A 24,649-nucleotide genomic window follows, 5' to 3' on the forward strand; every position below is an offset into this window, starting at 1 on the left:
AGTTGGAGGAGAATGTACCTGAATCGTGAAGAACGGTGAAGAGATGAACTGAAGCTCGTCTTCTCTTAACTAGATCTACCTCTTCTTCTTGATGAAATCGCTGCACCTTTGGAATTCTGGTGGATCCACCGACAAAAATAACTTAAATTTAATGAATTTAAAATTCGGTCCAACTAGTGGTTGAACCGGTTAAACCGGAGTTCGCCCAGAAAACTGGGTCGGTAACCGGAACGGTTTTCAAAACCTTGGTTTTGATAATGTGGACAAGGAACAGTTTCCCAAACTAACCTTGTTTAGGGTTCACTCTCCCAAACTAACCTAGTTTGTTCATTTATTCTCAAACTAACTTAGTTTACTATTCAAACTCATTTTATTTTTTATTTATTTTTTTTTTTTTTACATTTCAAATTTATTATATATACATATATAATTATTATTTATATAAACTAAATTATTTATATTTTGATATATATTTTAAATTATTAATTTTATAAATTTAATTATTTATATTTTAATATAAATATTTAATGGTTCATTAACTTAAGACATATTTTTAAGAAAAAAACACAATAAAAATTGATAAATTTTTTATTGTGAAATTATATCATAATGAAAAGTTGTCAAAATTATTTTAATAAAAGACAACCCAATAAATATAAATAATAATTTGAATGAAAAGTTGTCAAAATTATTTTAATAAAAGGAAACCCAATAAATATAAATAATAATTTGAATAATAAAAAAAATAAATTTATAGGGATGAAAATCATACTGCCACATATATATGTAAATATATATATAATAAATTTGAAATGTAAATATATATATATATATATATATATTAAAATATAAATAATTAAATTTATAAAAAAATAATTTAAATTATATATCAAAATATAAATAATCAAATTTATAAAAATAATAATTTAAAATATATATCAAAATATAAATAATTTAGTTTATATAAATAATAATTTAAATATATATATCTATCTATATATATAATAAATTTGAAATGTTAAAAAAATAAAAAATAAAAAAAACTGAGTTTGAATAGTAAACTAGGTTAGTTTGGGAATAAATGACAAACTAGGTTAGTTTGGGAAAGTGAACGCCAAACAAAGTTAGTTTGGAAAACTGTTCGTGGAAGTGAGTGGGATAGAGTTTGGAACGACGTCTTTTTGATAATGTGAGAACGTAAAAGTTGGTAGTCTTAATCATTTCTTTGACTTGTCACTTCTAGTTGATTAGTTTATTTCACTTGTAATTAGGGGTAATATTGGGTGGATTAATTCAAATTTTATTTCGATTCGAATTCGAAATACTAATTCGAATTGAATATTTCGAATTGAATTGAGATAGGATCGGATTGAGTCCGGATCGGATTTGATTATGATTATCTAAATTATTCAAACTATCTAAATAAAAATATTTTTTTAATTTGTTTTTCTTTAAATTAAATTCTTCTTCAATATAATATATTTTTTATTTATTTCTGCATCGTTTAGTCAATTATAAGAATTTACTTTTTTTTCAGATTCAAATTATAAATAAACAAAATTAATTATAACATTAAAAATTTAATAATAATGAAACATATTATAATATTAAATAATAAAATAGATTAAGTACATAATTAGATTTTCTTAATCCAAGAGGTGAGTATTTGACGTACTAATCCGAACCAAATTCAAATTCAAAATTGGATTAACTATTTCGGTTTGGATTAAATTCGGATTGGATTTGAATAATTCAATTAAGTTAAAATTATTGAATATTTTCAAGTTGACATTTATAAATATATAAATATTTTTTTAGTTTGGATTATCTAAATCATATTCAATTCAATGCATATTCCATCTTAATTAACTATTAAAATGGTTTGGATTACGAATTAAATAAATTTAGTTTGAATTTAATATGGATCGAATAAAACGAATTGATTTTACTCGTTTATTCACCCCCACTTGTAAACACTATATTGTCTAAATAGATATGTTGATTCATTTTTAACAAAAATAAGTCAAATTCATTATAAAAAACAGAGTTGGCATAAAATTTTGAATAAATATTTGGAACGAGGTATACATATTTTGTCCATCTCATAAAATGGAGTAGATCGATACATTACAATTTATGGTTAAAAAAATAGATGTGAAAAGTTTAAATTGATTTTTGTGACCAAACACATATTACACCCATAAAATTTTCTTTATTTTGGTTGAGTTTGAAAGTTTACTATCATAGCAACATCCAACAAGTTATGTAGTGTACAATCAAATCGCCTCTCATTTACTTCCAAGATCATACATTTTGCAATTGCTTCTCACAATTCCTTAATCCTCTACCATCAAATTCTTTGTTTCTTCAATTTATGGATACCCTTTAGTAGCTTCTTTACTTAGATTAATGTTAATCTAGATGTATTCTCAATACCAAAAAGGCTCACAATCATAAAACATAACTTGTACAAATCCCAAAAACTATGCATTCATCAAGTACACTCATTTTCTCAATAACTTAACCATTTTTTCCACATTATCATGTAAAGAAAGGAAGACCAATCCTTTGTTGACGATTACTAGAAGAATCCAAGCAATTAAACTGATCTGTTGTTTCAACTTCAACTACCATAGAAGAATCATGATCAACATTATGCTGGTTATGAAGATGAACATAACCATGATGATGATGTAGTCTTCCATCTTCACAATGGTGAAATCCTAGTGAAAGAGTCTTCCCATATCTTCCCATCTCTGTAATTTGATATGGATCAGATGAAGAAGAAGAAGAACCCATCATCATCATCCCAAAATGTACTTCCTCGGATTGAGCTGGAAGATGCAATCCTACCATCTCTTCTACATCATGGAAATTGTCTGGTTTATGCTGCAGTTCTTCAGAAGCAGAGCTGGACTCCATTTCCGCCTCACCGAACTCTTCTTTGTACATTTCTTCAACCATCGGCTTCCAAAGACGAACTCTTGCATTAATGAACCAGTTCGAAACCTGATGAACAGAACATATATGAACAATCTTTGCGTTTTCTACTGTTCTTAATCAATTGTCAAAAAACTCACCTGACTTCTTGTCAAACCTGTTTGCCTAGCTAGCATGCTCTTATCTGAATCTTTTGGGTATCTATATACATAAATCAATGAAATGGGTTCATCTTTTCAAAGAAAAATGAGAATAATTGTAAAAGAGTTATGGGTCTTTACGGATGAAGAAAGTGTTCGAATAACCAAGCCCTGAGAAACGAAACAGAGTTCTCTGGTAGACCTCTTTCTGGCCTCCAAGAATTGGGTTGCATCAAACCCATTTGTTGGAGAGCTTTTTGTTGCCTGATTTGTTGATCAACGAATCGAAGCCGAGATATCCCAATTCCTTTACTATTAATATCCGATCCATCTTCCTCCCCAAGGCTCTTCCTGGTTAGCTTTATCTGTCTCTCTATTGAATCGCGAAGACACCGAAAATGACGAGAAATCGTTTGGACTGCGAGTGTGGTGTATGGCATTGTTGCTCCGGTTCCAGCTATGGCGTCAAATGAAGATGCCACCATCTGCATCTGATTGTGATATTGTTTGTATTTTTTGTCAACCTGAAATTATAATATTTGTTTCTGTACATCAGATTAAGGGAAGAAATCAAGACTTGTTCATCAGATTATTACCTCCTCCAACATAGGCAATAACTTTGACAATTTGTCCTGCAGTTCATGTTTATCAGCCTGAGAAAGTTCATTTCGTGAATCTTGATCCTTAATTTCATCATGCTTTTGTCTTCCCTCTTGTTTGGGATTGGCATTGTATTGCTGCTTATGAACTTTTCTGACATTAACAGCTTCGTCTAGCAATTGTTGAGCTGCTTTCAAGTACTTTGAATGATTTCCAGCTAAAGAAGAAGAAGATGGATTTGGGTAATTCATATAAGAAGGTTGATGATGCATTTGGGTGCTTAAGCTAAGGGATAATCCTTGAATCCCATTTCCATTTCCATTCCCAATTGGGTTCATAAAAAGAAGATCATGATCGTTATCGCCAGCTCTGATTCCTTCTGGGTTCTGATTTTGGGAACCCATATACATCATCATCATCAAATTATTGACAGGAAGAACTGAAGGAGAAGAAGAAGATTCAGAATAGCTATAAACCATAGATGAATCATCTCTTTGGTTGTTTGAGTCAGGAAAATAAGTAGCCATTCTTTTGATATCTGTGCAGCATATATCCAAAAAGACAATTACCATCATTATTATGGGAAATTTCCTAATCAAAACAAATTAAGCTTCTAATACTTTAGCAGGAAACTTCTTCTGAATCTAAACAAATCAAAATTATGCATATGTTTTTGTTGGTTTCCCTTTAATTGTGAAATTAAAACCCCTGATTATGATAATAAGCAGAAAATATGAAAAGGGATTCCTTTTCTTTTGTGCAGATTTGGGAAAGAATACTCTAGAAGAAACCCAGAATTCAAATCAGCCATTTGTGAATATTTGATAAAGATGAAGACATGATGTGGAGAGTGAGTAAGAGCTACCTGGAAGAAGACTTCAATCGATCTCCATAGCCCTATTTTCAGACATTAAAATCTTCAATTTGTGTGCAAGGAAAGAATAAAGGGAGAAAATCCTAAGAGAAGAGATGAAGTTTATATATACTAGTGGTGAAGTTGAGAAAGGAACATAAAATCATCGAATGATTGAATATTCATTCTTTTTAGGCATTGTTTGATTTAGATTATTTGGGTTTAACATATTAATTTTGATGAAAAAATAATTATTTTTTCATTAAATTACTAATATATATATATATATATATATTTAAATAATATAAGAGTTGATTTGATATTGACCTTTTAAGATTATTTTATCAAAAATTATCTATCATATTGATTTTATTTTGTAAATGATTTATCATGTATAATGAGAAATGACATCTTATTTTTTTTAAGTATTTAATCATTTAATTAATTAAAAAAAATAAAAAATTAATTTTTTTAAGTAAAAAAGTATTATAATAATTCAAATAACATAAATTTTTTTTATAAAAGATTAATAAAAATTCTAATAATTAAGCATACAAAAACTATAATTATGTTTTGATTAAGAGGATTTATAATTCAATATATTTTAAGTTAAATTGTTATTTTAGATTTGAAATTTGGTCGTTTTTATTAAATGGGTTCGAACTTTAAATTGTGACATATATGGCATTCGAGCCTTTCCCAAATAGACAAAATGTCTGTCATCTTATTTTAATGTATGTTTTTTGTTTTTTAATTCATTTATTACGTTTTTAAATTAAAACGATATTTAGAGATATTATAGACGTATTTTTTTTAATTAAATATTATAATTTATCAAAATTGGTTTGAGTTACTAAACACACTGTATTCTAAAGAAATATTTGAAAAAATTTGAATAGAGATTGTTTTTTTTTATTTATTTAAAAAAAATTATAACGACATAATTTTTTTTTTGTACGGTTTACCAATTTTTGAATGTATTTGTTTTAAATTAAATATTTTTTCGAGATATACGCTGAAAACTATCGAGTATAGTATGAATATCTTAAAAAATGTATAATGTGTGGAATATTTTAAAAAAAATATTATTTTGTTTTTATAAATTAGTAAAGTAATTTAGAAAAAGATAATATGCTAAAGTAAGAGACTAGCTTTTGTTAATTTGTGAAAAAAAAAAAAAAAAAAGTCTAAAACTGTAATAATAAAGATTGAACTGTCTAATATGACCCAATGGGAAATTGGACGAAATGACCCTACAAATAGGCCTATTTGCATCCGTGGTAATGTTTAATAATTTTTGATCTGATGACCACTTATTTTTTTTTGACTAATTTACCCTTTTCGCGTAACGCGAAGGGAGTTCGCGTTTCGCGAAGTGAAACAGTATTGATATATATACTTAAATTTTTTCATTTCTCTCATTTTCTTTCTCTCTCATGTTTTCTTTCCTCCTGAGTTTGTCGCCGGCGGCGTAAACTCCGGCGACGGCGACTACTATGAACTAAATCTACAAGATAAGAAACCTAATCCCCGAATCTATGTTTATATAACAGATTTATGTTATTATTTGTATTTCTTAATGAAACCCTAACCCTAAATATGTTCTTTTTGGTGATATTGGTTAATATTGGTTCATATTGAATCATATTTGTTCATATTGGGTTATATTTGTTCATATATGTTCATATTTGTTCATATTGGTTTATTAGTTTGTTCATCTTATTGATTGTTCTTTTGGCTGTGATGATATTTGCAGATGATATCGTTTCTGCTAGTTACTTAACGAAGCGTTAAGTACTTAACGAAGCGTTATGTACTTAGCGAAGCGTTAAGTACTTAACGCTTCGTTAAGTACTTAACGCTTCGTTAAGTACTTAACGCTTCGTTAAGTACTTAACGCTTCTGCACGCGCGCGTAGGAAGATGAAGAGGCGCGCGTATATGCACGCGCCATACCATATATTTTAAAAAATAAAACATTTGGACATTCATTTCTTCCATTTTCCCTCTTCTATCCTCTCGATTCCTCTCTCTCTACAACCGTCACACTGAAGAAGACATTGACAAGGCCGATCTGCCCGTCCCCCTCGTGTCCTCCCTCTCTATCATTGATTCCCCATAAATCTCAGGTTAGTTTTAGTTTGGTTGTTGCATGTCTTTTTTTGGTTATGGGTTTTCATATTTGCATGTTTAGTTTTAGGGGTTTTGGCTGTTTCAGTTTATTGGTTTAATATTGGTTAGGTTTAGCGTTTAATGTTTGTTTCTGGTTATTGATTATTGCATTATATTTGCATGTTTGTTTCTGGTTGTTGGTTATTGTTTCTGGTTTAGGGATTCGCGAATTACTTAACGCTTCGTTAAGTACTTAACGAAGCGTTAAGTACTTAACGAAGCGTTAAGTACTTAACGAAGCGTTAAGTACTTAACGAAGCGTTAAGTACTTAACGAAGCGTTAAGTACTTAACGAAGCGTTAAGTACTTAACGAAGCGTTAAGTACTTAACGAAGCGTTAAGTACTTAACGTTTGATGTGGTCTATGTATATGTTCTTACATTTTTGTTGTTGTTCCTTTTGTAGATGGCAGAAACCACCGTTCCTGATTTCCCTGGACGGATTTCTTGGAAAAGCGCCCTCTGCCTTAAGAAGATTGTTATGAAGTTTGAGGAAATGGATCTTGTGGAGAAGGTGTACAATACCCAATTCAGATATATAGTCTCTGCGCCAGTGTTGCAGTTCTCAGGAACTATTGTACATCACATGTTGCTTAGGAGGGTAACCTCAACCTCCAAGGAGATTACTTTCAATATCAATGGGCAAGAACTTGTGTTTGGTATGAAAGAGTACGCCTTGGTGACGGGCCTAAACTTCGGAAGGTTTCCTGAGGTGAACGAAGAAGAATGCCGAGGTTGTCCACCTCTGTTGGTAAAATATTTTAAAGGGAAGACGAGTGTAGTAATGCAAGACTTGGAGACTGCTTTTTTGAAATGTAGAGATAAGGAAGATGCCTGGAAGATGGGGCTGGTATGCTTGATTTGCCAGTACCTATTTTCATTTGACCCAATGAGGGTGGTATTTGCCAAAATCCTCCACATGGTCGAAGACGAGGAAAGTTTCCTCCGATTTCCTTGGGGGAAGGTGACCTTTAGAGCCACCCTCAAGGGTTTGAACAAGAACATGAGACATCTCAGTCACAAATATTATAAGAAGAAGAAAAAGAGTACTGATCCTTATGCTCCTTTTGCTTATAACATTTATGGGTTTGCACTGGCATTTCAAGTGTGGACATATGAGGTCATCAAAGGTTTTGTTCCTAAATTTGCTAGAAAGAATGAGCTTAATGATCCTCTACGCCCAAGGTTGTTAGTCTATCATTCCAACAAGAAGAACACCTTGATCGAGATAAAGACTGCCCTGGAGACAACGGATCTGACTGAGATGGAAGAGTCCTCCATGGAGAAGAGGTTATACAGTGGTGAGGACTTTGAACAAATAGATGAGTCAACTGATGAATTTTTTGAGGGATTTACAGAAGGGAAGTTAGTGAAGGAGGATTATGATGATGAAGAGGAGGGAAGTGAACCTGAGGATGAACATGAAGAACCTACTTCCAAACCAAACACCCGAAAGAGAAAGGCTGCGCTTAATCTCAAAGAAGCCGTAAACCTGAAGAGGAAGCTTGCTTATGAATCTAGTCCTGCCAACATTCCTAGCCCCCCATCCGCTACTAGTCCTGGATTACCTCCAACATCTTCTGTTGGATGTAAATGTGAAGAGCTGAAAGAGGAGGTAAAAGCGCTGAAGGAGGAGCTCATCAAAGAGGTGAAGGAGGAGCTCAAAGAGATGAAAACAGCTTACGAAGAAACTCAAACAAATCACAAGGCTTATATGAAAAAGTTGGTTGTTAGTATGTGCGAACAGTTATTAGCCAAATCCAACCAAAGGATGGCCACGTTAATAATCAAATTAGATAATATGGAGGAGGAGAGGAAGAAGAAGAAGAAGTAGAAGAAGAGCAAATTGGAAAAGAAGGGCAAGACTGAGGTAAGATAAAGATACTTATCGCTTCGTTAAGTACTTAACGCTTCGTTAAGTACTTAACGCTTTGCTAAGTACTTAACGCTTCGTTAAGTACTTAACGCTTCGCTAAGTACTTAACGCTTCGCTAAGTACTTAACGCTTCGTTAAGTACTTAACGCTTCGTTAAGTACTTATCTTTTGTTGTTCTTAACTGACCACACTGTTGTTTTATTTTTGCAGGAAGGGAATGTGGAGGAGATGAAGACGAATGACATGGAGATGAAGGATGGGAAGGTGGAGGAGGAGAGTGAGAAGGTGGAGGATATAACTGAGGTAAGTTTTACTTAGTGAAGTCAAATGTTGTTTCGGGAAGTAAACGCTGACCACACTGTTGTTTTCTTTTTGCAGGATGGGAAGGTGGAGGAGATGATGACGAATGAGATGGAGATGAAGGATGGGAAGGTGGAGGAGGAGAGTGTGAAGGTGGAGGATAAAACTGAGGTAAGTTTTGATTAGCGAAGTCATATGTTTCGGGAAGTAAACGTTGACCACACTGTTATTCTATTTTTGCAGGATAGGAAGGCGGAGGATAGTGTGGTGAAGGTGGACGAGACTGAGAATAATGTGAAGGCGGAGGATAGTGTGGTGAAGGTGGACGAGACTGAGAATAATGTGAAGGTGGATGGTGGGGAGATTGAGACTAATGTGAAGGTGGATGGTGGTGAGATTGGGAATGATGTCAAGGTGGATGGTGGTGAGATTGGGAATGATGTCAAGGTGGATGGTGGTGAGATTGAGAATGATGTCAAGGTGAAGGTGCATGTTGGGGAGATTGAGACTGATGTGAAGGTGGATGGTGGGGAGATGTTGCTCTCCGATATGATGCAAGAAATAATTGAGAAAAAGAAGGATAAGGTCAAGGTTGAGAAGGTTGAGAAGAAAGCCAAAGATGGGAAGGTTGGGAAGGTTAAACTCAAGGTTGGGAAGGTTGAGAAGAAAGTCAAGGTTGAGAAGGATGCCACGGATGGGAAGGATGAGAACGATGGGAAGGATGGGAAGGATTCGAGGGATGGGAAGGATGAGAACGATGATGATGATTTCCAATTATACAACACTCCATCTAAAGGAGTAGTTCCCAAAAAAAGAGTGAGGAAGCAGAAGAAAGATGAAGACTACACCAACCCTTCTTTGTCAAAACAGCCAAAGACGAATGATCCATTAACTATCAATCCCCTTCAAAAATTTGATGATGAGTTGTTGGTTCAATTACAGAATTGGTTGAAAGATGAAGCTACCAATGATGAGACAAAGACTGTGTTTACTTGCGAAGCACGAAAGAAGTTGTTTGTTAGAGTTCTAACAAAGTGCACATGGCTTAAAGATCCTGTAAGTCTTGCATTTCATATTAATTCTTTAACTTATGAATAAGGTTTTTGATATATGCTGCCTTTTCCCCCATTTTGTAGGAAATCGACGCAGTCTGCCACTTGTTGCGCAAAAGGATTGAGCAATATCCCAAGACATATAAACATTGTAAAGTATCAATAGGGGATTGCTTATTAGCAGATATGATGAGGCGAGAGTACCCGAACTATAAAAAAGATCCTGAAAAATTTCCAATATCAGACGTATTTTCTCAGTACTTCTGGGGAGCGCCTCATAGACATATGCCAGAATGGCCACTAGTAGATGATATTTACGTGCCTTTGAACATTGGCAACAAGCATTGGGTACTGTGCGTCGTTCGTGTACAAGATAATCACATTGACGTTTATGACTGCGACTCGAGTATTTATAGGAATCTCGATCCATGCATGAGACCTTTGTGTGAGATGTTTCCACGAATATATGCAATGGGAGCCAGTGATGCTGAGCTACAACGGTATCCTAATTTCAATTTCCAGAAACTGACATATAAAAGGTTGCCACACCCAGCCAAAAATGCAGTCGCCAAATTTGGGGAAGTCCCTAGAGCAGAAGAAAGTGGGGATTGTGGTGTATTTATGCTTATGCACATGGAATACTTGACTGCTGGTTTAGGTGACTTCCAATGAAATGGAGTTTTTTCGACAAAAGCTGGCGGTCTGGTTATTTCATCAAATTACAGAACCTTAGTTTGTATTGTAATCGTTTATTGATTTTTGGATAGAACTTGACTTGTGCTTATGTATTCTGAACTTGTATTACTTTTTGGGTAGAACTTCAACTTAAGTTACATTTCATGTTAAAATATTTGTAGTTTTAATGTAGTCTGGTTGGTTGGTAGTATGATATTTACATACCAAAGAATTGAACATATAAATCAATGTACCAAGTAACTAACTTAAACTCACTTAAACCAAGTTTTACTTAACGAAGCGCTTAACGAAGCGTTAAGTACTTAACGAAGCGTTAAGTACTCCTTCAGTACACAGATAAACTAGATACAACATACAGATTACAACTTATCCGATTACAACTTATCCGAGTTCAACTTATCCAAGTACAACTTATCCGAGTACAACTTATCCAAAACATAATACAACTTATCCAAAACATAATAAAACTTATCCAAAACATAATACAACTTATCCAAAACACTTATACAACTTATCCCAATCAATCTAAAGGCTCATATTGTTGAGATGATGGCTCGTGCTGTTGAGAAGATGAGTCATGATGCTTAGATGATGATGCTTTTGCAGTAGATGGAGCAGGCATGACTGCTTTGCATGTGGCCCTATTATGTCCTAGTCCACCACATGAGGTGCATCGTCTCGGAGCCTTACGTACCTCACCTTGAGATGACCTACGCTTTGTTTGTGGACGCCCTTTCTTAACCTTGACAGGTGGTTTTAGACATACGCGTTCCTTGATCATTTCGGGAATATCCCAATCGTCTTCATCACCAGCAGGGTAACATGTCTCCGCATATGCATTCATCCAAGATTCAGTTGTGTAATATCTGTAAGAATGGAAAATAAAATGATTAAACAATTGGTTAAATAGATTGAACATGTGAGCTGAATGATACCTTGAACAAAAGTCATAACAAACCAAATTGCGGTGACGGGCAGCAGCCATTGCATGAGTACAAGGAAGACCAGAAACTTCAAATACCCTACAAGTGCAGTTCATGTCTTTCAAATTGACTTTAAAATGAGACTGATTGTCATGCACATAAAACTCGAATCGGTTAAGCAATGATACTGTATAGAATCTAGCCTTCTCGAATCCCTCACGTAACCACTTTTCATATGTTAGAGATAACACTTCTCGGTGGTTGGACGCTCTTTCTCTTCTCTCATTAAACCAACCTTGTATTGTCAATCTTAAATACTCGGCCATTGAGGAAATGGGGGACTTTCTGGCTTCCCTGCTCTGACTATTAAAACTCTCAGTATAATTGCTTGTTAGTTGATTGTATCGCTTACCGGGGAAAAATGCTCTACTCCATCTTTGAAATCCAATTTCTTCCAAATAGGCAGCAATCCTATTATCTTTAACCCTTATCTTGTCAAAAAAACGATTGAATTCATGGACGGTGTACGCACGAGAAGCCATATCAAACTCCATATGACAATTATCAGTTTTGAATTTCGCGTTGATATTCATCTTTATGTGATATGTGCACGCACCGTGGTATGCTTCTGGAAAAACAGCACATAAGGCATTGGCGATGCTTGGGTGTCTATCGGATACGAAGACGAGATCATCAACTAATCCAATTGCTTCTCTCAATTTTTGCATAAAATAAGTCCAAGAGTTATTATTCTCCGAATCAACAACTCCGAATGCGACAGGATATAATTGTTCATTAGCATCTAATGCAATAGCCACCAATAGTTGACCTCCCACCTTGTGCTTAAGAAAACTGGCATCAACACACAATACGGGACGACAAAATGCTTTGAAACCCCTAATAGAGAGGCCTAAGGACATGAACATATACTTGAAGTGCCCGACCTCGTCTGTTTGGATGTCTGTTATGGTACCAGGATTATGCTTCTCCAACATGTATAGGTATGAGGGTAATTTTTCATATGAATCCTCAACCGTTCCTCGCACCGCCACTAATGCCATTTCCCTAGCCCTCCAAGCCTTATTATAAGTCAAATTTACCCCATAAGTTGCCTGCATGTCTTCAATTATTTTCTTAGGCAAGTGATTATGGTGATGGTCCATATACTTACTCTTCACGCACTGCCCAATAACCCATGCTGGTGTTTGCATTTTTTTCTCTAGCCTAGATAGAACTGAGCATGAGTGTTGTTGGTCGAATTTCCGGATCTCAAACATCTCAGATAATTTACCTTTCACGGCACGCAATCTCCACTTGCATTTCTCATCCAAACATTTCACATACCAAAGATGTTTTCTTGACTTCTCCACCTTGAATTCAAAATGATTAGCCATCGCATATTTATATAGCATCAGTTGTAGTTCTTTTTTATTTTCAAACAAGGCACCGACTTCCAATACAGTTTCAGTAGTTAACGCCAACGCAAATGAGGGGCCTGTCGGTGATATGTCTGTCGGTGATATGTCTGTCGGTGATATGTCTGTCGATGGTGTACCAAATGATGATCTTCTTGCACTACATGGTGTACCCAATGATGATCTTCTTGCACTAGTAGGTGTACCCGTTTATGCTCTTCTCGCACTATGTGGTGTAGGTATCGATGCATGCAAGTCCTGAGTAAGTGGGATGTGAGGCAAAGAGTTATCTCCGGCTTCATTACTTTCAACAAAGACCTCCGAGGGTAAAGCTTCTGGTACAATTTTCTGAGTAAATTGTGGGAGAATACTTTCTTGAGTTGGGTAGGTAAGTAGTGGTATCTTTTCTTTAGTAAATTGTGACTTCTCTACTACAGACACACACAATGGTGACACAGTTCTACCCAAAATCAAGCGTGATAAATATATGTTCAGATCCTCATCATCTTCAATAAAAACGGGTTTAGGATTTGTGATATTCGGAATATCATACTTCACTTGCAGCACTAAATCATAGGTAGATTTCTGCACTTGAAGTCTTTCACGGAGTTTATCAATTAATTCAGCATAACGAGTACTTTGGGGTAAATCCAATGTTTTGATTGAAGAGGCATCAAAAAACTATATTCCATTAGCATCAACTTTCCACTCTCCATTATAGAAAACGAAAACTTCGGGTGCAAGAAAAATTGGAAACGGGATAATTAATACTGTGAAATGGAAACCCTTCGCGAAACGGGAAGTACTTAGCGAAACGGGAAGTACTTAGCGAAACGGGAAGTACTTAGCGAAACGGGAAGTACTTAGCGAAACGGGAAGTACTTAGCGAAACGGGAAGTACTTAGCGAAACGGGAAGTACTTAGCGAAACGGGAAGTATCATCAGATGAAACCCTAAACAACACAGTGATTCGAAAATGCATAAATGAACAACAATAAACTTGAAATACATAAACTTACCAATTGTTACAGTGCTTGTGCTCGTCGTGGAGCTCATTGAGTGCCGCCGTTGAACTCCGTCGCCGGCGAGATTAGAGAGAAGGAGGAGAAAAGCGGAAGGGAAGAAAGAGAAGGGAAGAAAAGAAATGAAAAAAAGATGGCCGGATTTTATTATATAGTAAGGGTATTCTGGACTTTTCACAGCGTCTCACTTCGCGAAACGCGAAGTCCCTTCGCGTTACGCGAAAAGGGTAATTTCGTCCAAAAAAAATTAAGTGGTCACCAGATCAATTTCAATTATCTGGTGACCACGGAGGCAATTTCCCCTATTTGTAGGGTCATTTCGTCCAATTTCCCGACCCAATTAGAGTCTCAAATAGCAGTTGATACATTTTTGTAATAATAAAAACAATAATAAACTTATAAAGAATGAAGTAGGCTATTTAGTTGATTTTAGGGGTGGGTTTTTGTTGTACCTTTTTTTTTCGTTTTTTTTTTTTTTTTTTTTTTTTTTGTTAAATATATCTTATTTTTCTAATTTATTTTATGAGAATATTTATTTTTATTTTAATGACTAAAATATTATTTATATTTAATATTTTAAAAATATTATATAAGAGAATAATAATTTAGTATTTGAGTTAATAATGTATTTGATTTAATTGGAAAAATAATTAATGATGTGAGGAAGAGTAGTTTAATTGAAAATTCAAATAATTCTCAAGTAGTTTGATGATTTTTCTTTTTTAGTTTTTATCTTAAAATTTAACCATTTTTTCATTCATTATTTTAATCATCTAATTATTCATTCTATTTAATTATATATTATTTAATTATATAAAATTAATTTATCTTTTATTATAAAAGAAAATAAAAATATATTTTTTACTTTAACCATAAACAACTGATCTTAAAATTTTGATCAAAATAATTTTAAAAAAAGAAATCAAATAACTAAATATCAAACAAGCCCTAGAAAAAAGAGGTTAAGATCCTGAAGAAAAAGAAAAAGAAAAAAAGTCAGGGGTTAAATCGGAATCTACTCCTATTGGCTGGAGCACTGACAAACCTTGAAAACTGTCAGACTTAGTAATCATTAAAATTCCTTGAGGAGATAAATATGTCATGCCCCTTCCAAATTGTACAAAAACTAATTATTGTTACTTTTGCAAACATATCAAAAACAATATATTTTTTAAATGGTTACTAAGGATATTGAAATAATCCTTTATATGTATATAACTAATTAATTTTAAAAAATAATTTATATAAAATCTTAAAATAATCACAAATAATTCATTAATTTTATATATTCTCAATCAACTACGTACATTATCAACATAAAAATAAATACTATACTCTTGATCAAACTTTTTAGTTTATATAATTTTATTGAATTTATATATATAATTTATATATCAACTAATTTGGGTGATTCCATTATTCTCAATTAGAAATATATAATGATGGTACTTGATTCAGATTATTATTTTTCAAATTATATTTGTTCAGTTTTTCCCCATAGTTGATTAGAATAGAATTTATGTGTCTTATTTTGAATATATTTTTTTAAACGTTATATCGATAAAAATTGAATTCATAATTTTTTATTTCTTAATCATTCTTACTATTTAAACTATTTTAACTAGTTTCTTATTGAATATTAAAATTACATATTTGAAATTATATTTACAATTTCACTAATATGAGTATTATACTTGTTTATATTTTTTATATGTGCTAAAGTAAAATTATTATAAATAAAAAATATTTATATGTTAGACTTTTTATATGATAAATTGTTTTATTTAAAAAAAAGAATTATTTGATTAAATGTTATTTTATCAACGGTAATATAACGATGCCCGTAGAGACTTCTCAAACACCATGTAATATAGCGATGCCTCAGAGAGACTTTTCATACACTCGATGTTTAATGCTTGTCATGTTTTGCCCCTTCATGTGAAGTGGAACTAGGGAACAGAAAATAATCCGTAATAGGTGATCTCTCCTACTATATATTCAAACTAGAATGAATGAAGCAAGTTGGTAAATTAGTTTTGTGACACCAATATCAATTGTTGTGTTTTTAGTTGTAATTTCTTTTTAATATTGTTTAAATGTTATTTTCCTTAAAATAAAGTTATACCATTGAATAAATAATTAAAAAATTTGTTATTTTAAAAAATATATATTTATATATATATACCTTAACTTTTGTATAAATAATAAAATATAACTCACTATTTAATAACTCAAATAAATAAGTTAAAATTAAAAATCCTAAATAACCTAAGATAATCGTAATCAAGAACACAAATAAAATTTAAATAGATGATAAATCAAAATATATTATTTGATGAGTAATAACTTTTGTATTGAATAATCTTTCTTGAGAACAAATAAGGTTTAATATATGTTATTATTAGTCTCTCAAATTGCATTGATGAAATGCTTAATGAGCAGAAATCCTAAATTGGCGCCCAAATAGAAAATCACTTGTTTTCGCTTTACTTGTGTTGAATCATTCAAAACTTTATCGATTTAGATTTATTGAAACTAGCATTTAACCCGTGCATTTGCACGAGTAATAATATAAAAACCGTGAAAAAAAATTACGGATAATATTTTTTATTTTATTTTTAACCGTTTTAAGTTTATGGGTGAGTCAACCCATAATCCAACAGAAGTATTCATTTACTTAACATCATTATATATTAGTTAGTTAAAAAGTTGAACTTATATTAATATTAAAACGTCCCGCGTTAATCAAATTTGGTGTTGAATTTAAAATATAAAGTCTTTGTAGCCTAGTTGGTTAAAGAGTTGTACTTGTTTTTGTTAGATTGCAAGTTCGAAACATACCTCTAGCATTTTTAATTTTATTTTTAACCGTTTTAAATTTAAAAACGGGTCAACCCACAATCCGACCCAAGTATCCAAATTAACCACAGCTCTCGACCCGGCAATCCGGACACTTTAAAAATTAAGCATCATTATATATATATAGATTAGTTAGTTAAAAAGTTGAACTTATATTAATATTAAAACGTCCCGCGTTTATCAAATTTGGTGTTGAATTTAAAATATAAAGTCTTTGTAGTTTAGTTGGTTAAAGAGTTGTACTTGTTTTGTTAGGTTGCAAGTTCGAAACATACCTCTAGCATTTTTAATTTTATTTTTAACCGTTTTAAATTTAAAAACGGGTCAACCCACAATCCGACCCAAGTATCCAAATTAACCACAGCTCTCGACCCGGCAATCCGGACACTTTAAAAATTAAGCATCATTATATATATAGATATCTAATATTTTTCATTATTCTTATTATGCGAGATCTTTATATTAATTTTTTTCCCACCATAAGTTTTTCATTGCAACAAATTTGTCAAACTCTACTTACAATTTGTCAATCTTGACAACATTACGACCAATAATTAACATGTCATCCAACATATAAGAACACAACAATAAATGAGTCATTTAAGTATATTTTAAATGAACATGTAATGATATGATATAGTCTTATTACACCCATACCTCATCATGAACAATTTGAATTTCTTGTACCACTTTTGAGAGCTTGACTGATTCTATACAAAACTTTTTTTCAACTTGCACACAAGTTGTTCATTGCCTGTAACCTTGAATTCCTTTGATTGTTCCATATAAATCTTTTCTTTCAATTCAGCATGAGGAAAAAAAATCACGTTAAGTTAATTCACCTCTAGGTTCAAGTGTGCAACCAACCCTAACACAACTGCTTCTTGATAAGCTTAAGATTTTTCTCATGCTCATTGGAAAGATATCTAACAGAGATTTGATGATCCATATAAGATTTTCTCAAAGATTGTTCAACTAGCGACGGTGTAATTTATTTCTCGGGTGTTCACCTAACTCGCCATCGTTAACACCATCACTATCGCCTTACTGAGTGTCTCCCACATGATCAAAACTCATGGCAGGTAGAGTTACATTTAAACTAACATGAATTTCAGTATATGAACTCACTTCTTCAATTTTGTCACTATCACTTGTAACTTGGTCTTTAAGAAACACAACATCTCTACTTCTCATGATCTTCGGATCCTATAACTTGTACCCGAATTGTTTGTGACCGTACCCCATGAAGAGAGATTGTTTCGTCTTATTGTAAAACTTTGATCTTTAATCTTTTGAGATATTAACAAATGCTCTACAACGAAAGACTCTCATGTACTTGTATGAGACATATTTTCCTATCCAAATCATATTTGGAACATCATTGTTCAATGCTGCTATAAGAGAAATGTTTATCAAGTCAACTATGGTTTTCGTTGTCTCTCCCTAAAAGGACTGAGCAACTTTAAATGAGACAGCATACACCGCACTCTTTTTTCAATCATTAAGTTCATTTTTTAGTCACACTATTGTGCTAATGTATCTTTGAAGGTGATTTCTCCAATTTGATGTCGTGATCTCTATAATATTTTTCAAATGACCCCCTATATTCACTGTCATTGTCTAAATTCACGCATCATAATTTCATATATTGCTTTCTGAACCCTGACATTAAAATTTTTAAAGATCTATATAACCTAATATTTAGTTTTCATAGTATTAAACCAAACCTTTCTAGAGTAATCATCAATAAATGTTACAAAATAATGTGCCTCACCAAGAAAGTTTTATTGCATAGAACAAACATCCGTATGAATCAAATTAAGAAATTTGATTTTCTATGCGGAGAGTGTATGAAATGCAACTCAATGTTTATTTTAGATAAACAAACATCACTAGTTTTCAAAGATGTACCTTGCAAACTAGGAATGAAATATTTCCTAGTGAGAGCTTGAAGTCACTTTTTCCGAATCTCTTATGCCATAAATCATATCCATATTTTTCGAATTAAATTTATCTCTCTGTTAGTCTTCATTTTTCTACCCAATATGAGCGAACCTTTGATGAGTTTCCACTTACTTTCACAAAAATAATTCTCGAACCTCTCATTGTCGAGTTTTCCAATAGAAATCAAGTTGAGGCGAATGTTTGGAACATACATCACACCTTTGAGTAACAATTTACAATCGACAATAGTTTCTAAGAAAACGTCGTTGATACCCACTATCTTCGATTAAATAATGTTACCTATTCGAAGATTGCCAAAATCTTCTCTCGAATACGTAGAGAAAAATCACTATGAGAAGTGATGTGAAAAGAAGATCTTCTCTCGAATACGTAGAGAAAAATCACTATGAGAAGTGATGTGAAAAGAAGCACTGTAATCAATCACCAATTCACTATATTAACTTATGAGATTAACACAACCATTCTCACACACGACATTGCCATTGTCTTCTTCAATCTCCTTTGTGCGAGATAGTATTTTCTTTTTCGTCGTATGGAGATTAGCTCTTACTACTTCCATGCAACTCTGAATTTTCACATACTAGAGCTTTAATGTTAGTTCACATTTCTCTATTCGTATATCATCTTCATTGAAAAGACTATCTTTAACCATTTACATGGTTGGAAAATATCTAGCGCTGAATTGCTCATGAAATCACCAACATTTCTCAATTGTCTTTTAATGAGCTAAGAAGTAGTAGAGTTTGTAGTTCATCATCAAGAGTCATATCCATCGACATCATCTGATTCATCAAGCTGATGTACTTGCTAGTATACTCTGTCATACTCTCACTGTATTTGTACATTAAGTTCACGAGTCATCGAATTATCATCGCTTTGTTCTTAGAAAAATCATTCTCGAACATCGACTCCAACTTTTTACAAAGAGCATGCACTTCGATCTCTTCTAGAATGTGGTGGAAATTATTTTGTTCAACCCACTACTTGATTGTAGTATCCACTTTCTAATTCAGAATTTTCCCAATCTTCATCGCTCGTCGTGTCTGACTTTGTCATGCCTTAATAAATCTATGCAAATCAGCAAATCAAGGATCTTGTGTTTCCACACCAAAAAATTCGTTAAGGTTAGCTTAATCATCCCAATCGAATATGCTCATTCATTTGGCACACAAGAAATTTGATGAGTCCAACCAAAAAATCTAATACCATTTGTTGGGGAAACCCACATAATAACTAGTATAGGATAATTGTTCTTTTCCTCTATGTTTTCTCTAATGAGATAATTGATAAGATCAAACCAAATATCAAGCAATAAAATCAAGCACACATAAACACATTAATTTTAGCATGAACAATCCAACAAAGATAAAACCACGGGACCCTTGGACCTTTTAAAAGCACACTCACTATATTATAGTGAGTTATATAAGAGATTTTCTGTAGCACCCTAGAAGTTCACCAATACAAAATTTTACCGTTAATGGTGGATTACAAGAACAAGAATAAAACACATATCATTTAAGTGGAATACTCAAACGAGTATCTGAGAGAAGCCCAAACAAATATATAGACGGGTCGAATTGTAGAGAACGCCGTGAGAATTCACCACATGTGATTCGATTCAAAAACCGATAACGTTCAACTACCCGATCATCTATTCGAAATTCTGAATATTTAATCATACTTTTGTTTATTTTCTCTCCATCTATACATTCATTTATTCGATCTTGTATTTTATAATCATTCTATTCTTTAAATAAAAAAATTTATTTAAGAAGACTTTTGTTTTATTTTATTTTCAGCTCATAGTGCCCAAGTTCATCACACGAGCTTGACACGATTTTGGTTCGATTTTGATCAATTCAGTTGCTTTTGCTAACACATTAGGTAAGTCTACTACAATGTATGAATTACTCGTTTGAGTAGCGAAATTTGTAAATGAGAGAATGAATAAGTTACTTAATGTAGTTAATTATTGACATATGAAATTTTTGATTACGAGTCCCGCAAATGAAGATATCTTTTAGAACATCTCTTAGTCTAATTAACCTCTTTTGAACTTTTAGGTGCACTCTTTGAATATTGTTGAAAAATAAGATATGAATTTAAGACTAATTAAAATGAAAAAGAGACAAAGTATCAATCAAGAAAGCACGTAAATAATACAAGATTTACGTGGAAACCCAAAACGGAAAAAATCACGGACAAGTAAGGAAACAATTCACTATGGTTAAATAAAAATTACAACTTAGAGAGAGAAGAAGAATGACAAATATTTTGTGTGTTTGTTGTAAAAAAACTCTAACAAAGACTATATATTTATAGTCACATAATTGGGCCTAGTGGGCCCAATATCAAACAATTATGATTTTATTTATTGATTCGCGAGTCTAAGCCTAGGCCCCGATCAAAACCCATATGGGTCACCATAATCTAACAATCTCTATCTTGACACGGATCTATTATGTCAAAAGAAAATATGATCTTCAAAATATAGACAATCATAATTGTCTCCACCTCTTCTAAAAGCCCCAATGAGCTGACTCAACAACCAATACCAACTAAGTTCGAGCAATGCTCAAACTTAGCAATGATGAACGTTTTCATCATCATATCAGCAAAATTATCAACAATACTAATTTTGCTCATATCAATATCACCACAAGTAATAACATCATGTATATAATGATATCATACATCAATATGTTTCGTCGGAAAAATATTATTTTGACTATCACAAAAGTTTGTCGTCATCTATAAATCCTTCTTGAATTCTCCGAATAGGCCTTTCAACCAAATATCAGCTTTACAAACTTCTATAATTGTCATGTATTATATCCCAGTAGTAGACAACGCGACTACACTCTATAGAGTATCTTTCCAACTAATCACAAAACCGCCAATAAAGAAAAAAAATGTGAGTGTTATTCTTATGTCGAGACTATCAGCATAATTAGAGTCGACATAATTGACAACTCTATCTATAGTTCTCTCAAACTGTAGGTGAACGTTCGTTGAATTTCTTAAATAATGTAAGATCCACCAAACTGCTCTTTAATACTCCTTATCTGAATTTATTAGGTATCTGCTAGTGCTAACTGCATTTACTGAATATGTCAAATCTAATCGAGTACAAACCATTACATACATAAGTGAACCAATTATAATGAAATATGGAGCTCGTAACAAATACTCGATATCCTCATCAGAATGAGGTGACATATTTGAAGAGAGTTTAAAACGAGTTATTAATGGATAACTCACAGGACAATCATAGAAATGTTGAACAAATAAAGGATTTTGAAGTAGACGCAACTATCAAAATCACTTCTCTTGAAGTCATGAGTGGTCATTAAGAGTCGAAACTTTTATACCACTGTCTTGACGATTGATTTAAACCATAAATGAATTTCTTCATATAAAAAATACAATCATCTTCTCTTAAGACTGTAAATCCATTAGATTGATGCATATTGATGTATTCATCTAAAACTTCGTGTAGAAATGAGACATCTAGCTGCTCAAGCTCCAAAATATGCATCGCCACGATGCCAAGTAATGCTCGAATTAAAAAATGTTTCACAACCGAAGAAAACACATCAGTAAAATCAATCCCCGGAATTTGTTTGTAACCTTTCGTAACCAGTCTCGTTTTAAACCTTGCATCTTCAATTCTAGGTGTACCTTTATTTTTTATACACACTTATAAAAAATAACCTTCTTTCCTATGGGTAATTTTACGAGGTTTCACGTATCATTCTTAAAAAGAGATTCAAAATGATTCTTGCATAGAAATCATCCACTTGTTAGAGTCATCACAAGTGACTGTATAAAAATATGAAGAAGGTTCTTCATATGAATCAATATATTATGTAGTACTAAATGCATGAATAACCAAATCAGCTTCAAAGAATCTTTGAGGAGGTCTAATATCACGTTTAGGCTTTTCAATAATAGCAATAGAATATTGTGGTGGTGGAGGCTTTGGTGAAGTATCAAACAACTCTGGTGTAGTTAATGGTAGTGTTGCAGGTTCAAATTTTGATCTTCTCTCAAACATCACATGTATACTTCTTGTTAAGTCTTATTATTAGAAGTGTTGTATTTTTGTAACCTTATCACTAGAAGTGCTAGATTTTTGCTAAATTTTATCGCAAAAAGATATAGAGGATGTTGTATGTAACATAGGTGTTTCATCGAAAGTAACATCTCGAACTTTTTTGTTTTCTAGACTCCATAGCTTGGACTCCTTTACATCAGATTTATAACTGGTGAAAATATACTTCACAGATCGAGCCTCCAATTTTCCTTGATCAATATAAGTATATACCGAACAACCAAAAATTCAAATCAGAATAAGTAGAAGGAATATCGTACCATACTTTTTTTGCAGTTAACGAAGAACGGTTGCCGAGGAAACATGTTAAAGCTAAAACTTCATCCTAAAAAAACTTTGATAAATCAACGTTAAGGAGCATACAATACACCTTCTCCATCAAAGTTCTATTCATCCTCTCTACTACACCATTATGATGTGGATTCTTAGACATTGTGTGGTGTCTCATTATTTCTCCAATCATTCAAAGAGTATTAAACTCTTCAGAACAAAACTTCAAACCAATACTAGTACGTAAAAGTTTTATGAGTTTTCTAGTTTGATTTTCAATCATAAGCTTCCACTCCTTAAAATTAGAGAACATGTCACTCTTTTTTTTCAAGAAGAGAACCCAAACTTTTGTGGAGAAATTATTGATAATCGTTAGCATATAATAGGCACCTCCCATAGAAGGTACTTTAGACGGTCCCTAGAGATCAGAGTGAATATAATCCAGTGTTCCTTTAGTGTCGTAGATTACTTTAGAGAACATAACTCTTTTATGCTTATTGAGAATGCAATTCTCATAAAACTTCAATTCATTAATACTCTTCCCATCAAGAAGTCCTTGCTTGCTCAAATCTGTCATTCCATTCTCACTCATATGACCAAGTAGCATATGCCACAATTTTGTGACATCATCATCAGATAACGAGGAGGTAATTACAACAATATCGCCTACAACTATGGAGTTTTTAAGAATATATAACATGTCAAATTTTCTTTTAACTTTCATCACGACAAGAACACATCTACTAACCTTCATAACTCCACCTTCAACAGTGTACTTGTAACCTTTGAATCGAGGGTACTAAGAGAAATAAGACTTCTCTTCAAATTAAGAACAAGTCTCACATCATCAAGTGTTCGAACAGCTCCATCAAACATCTTGATTTTTCTTGTTCCTATATCCACAACCTTGCATGATGAATTGTCTTCCATTAACACAACATCTTTGGAAATTGTATCATATGTTGAAAATCAGTACCAATTGGGACACATATGATACGTATAGATAAAATTGAGTATCTAATCATCTTGCGACCATGCATCGCAAATAGAAACCATGAGGAGTTCACTGTCTTCGGTGTCAACAATACTAGTTTCGCCGTAATTTTCTATCTTCCTTTCAGTCAAAATATCATCTTCTTTCTTAACTTTATTTTGTAGCTTCCAACACTCAGATTTTATGTGGCCTCCTTTCTTACCATAATTATAGGTCTTTCAGAGTTTTCTTAAATTTGATTTATTTGTTTAATAACATTTTGACCATTTTCTTGGCACTAGTAAAAAAAGGACCTTTACCGACGGTTTTTCCCGAAGGTTTTGTAAACCTCTCCTAAATACTCCCGAGAGGAACAAATCCTTCGGGATTAAAAATAGATTCCGAGGGGGGTGTAAAACCTTCGGGTTTATGAATTATTACCGAAAGTTCTACAAAGAACTTTCGGTTTTTACCTTCC

At 32.7% G+C, this 24,649-nt stretch overlaps 2 protein-coding genes across 3 annotated transcripts; both read right to left on the minus strand.

Annotated features, from left to right (window-relative positions):
• Nucleotides 1–2,433: 2,433 nt before the first annotated feature.
• LOC124914686 (BEL1-like homeodomain protein 7) lies at nt 2,434–4,693 on the minus strand. 2 transcript variants are annotated; one of them, XM_047455280.1, is made up of 5 exons: nt 4,546–4,693; nt 3,677–4,218; nt 3,222–3,604; nt 3,081–3,141; nt 2,434–3,009 (listed from the first exon to the last, which is right to left on the minus strand). In XM_047455280.1, exons 2-5 carry the CDS (start codon nt 4,205–4,207, stop codon nt 2,542–2,544), a joined length of 1,443 nt encoding a protein of 480 aa, XP_047311236.1. In that variant the 5' UTR covers nt 4,208–4,218; nt 4,546–4,693; the 3' UTR covers nt 2,434–2,541. The 2 variants fall into 2 exon arrangements, with proteins under 2 accessions (XP_047311236.1, XP_047311237.1); XM_047455281.1 differs by having other exon boundaries at nt 3,677–4,119; nt 4,546–4,662.
• An 18,923-nt stretch (nt 4,694–23,616) lies between these two features.
• LOC124915959 (uncharacterized mitochondrial protein AtMg00300-like) lies at nt 23,617–24,128 on the minus strand. The gene is made up of 2 exons (XM_047456700.1): nt 23,975–24,128; nt 23,617–23,870 (listed from the first exon to the last, which is right to left on the minus strand). Exons 1-2 carry the CDS (start codon nt 24,126–24,128, stop codon nt 23,617–23,619), a joined length of 408 nt encoding a protein of 135 aa, XP_047312656.1.
• Nucleotides 24,129–24,649: the final 521 nt, after the last annotated feature.

The sequence above is a fragment of the Impatiens glandulifera genome, chromosome 9 (assembly GCF_907164915.1).
Source record: "Impatiens glandulifera chromosome 9, dImpGla2.1, whole genome shotgun sequence".
NCBI classification, from domain to species: domain Eukaryota; kingdom Viridiplantae; phylum Streptophyta; class Magnoliopsida; order Ericales; family Balsaminaceae; genus Impatiens; species Impatiens glandulifera.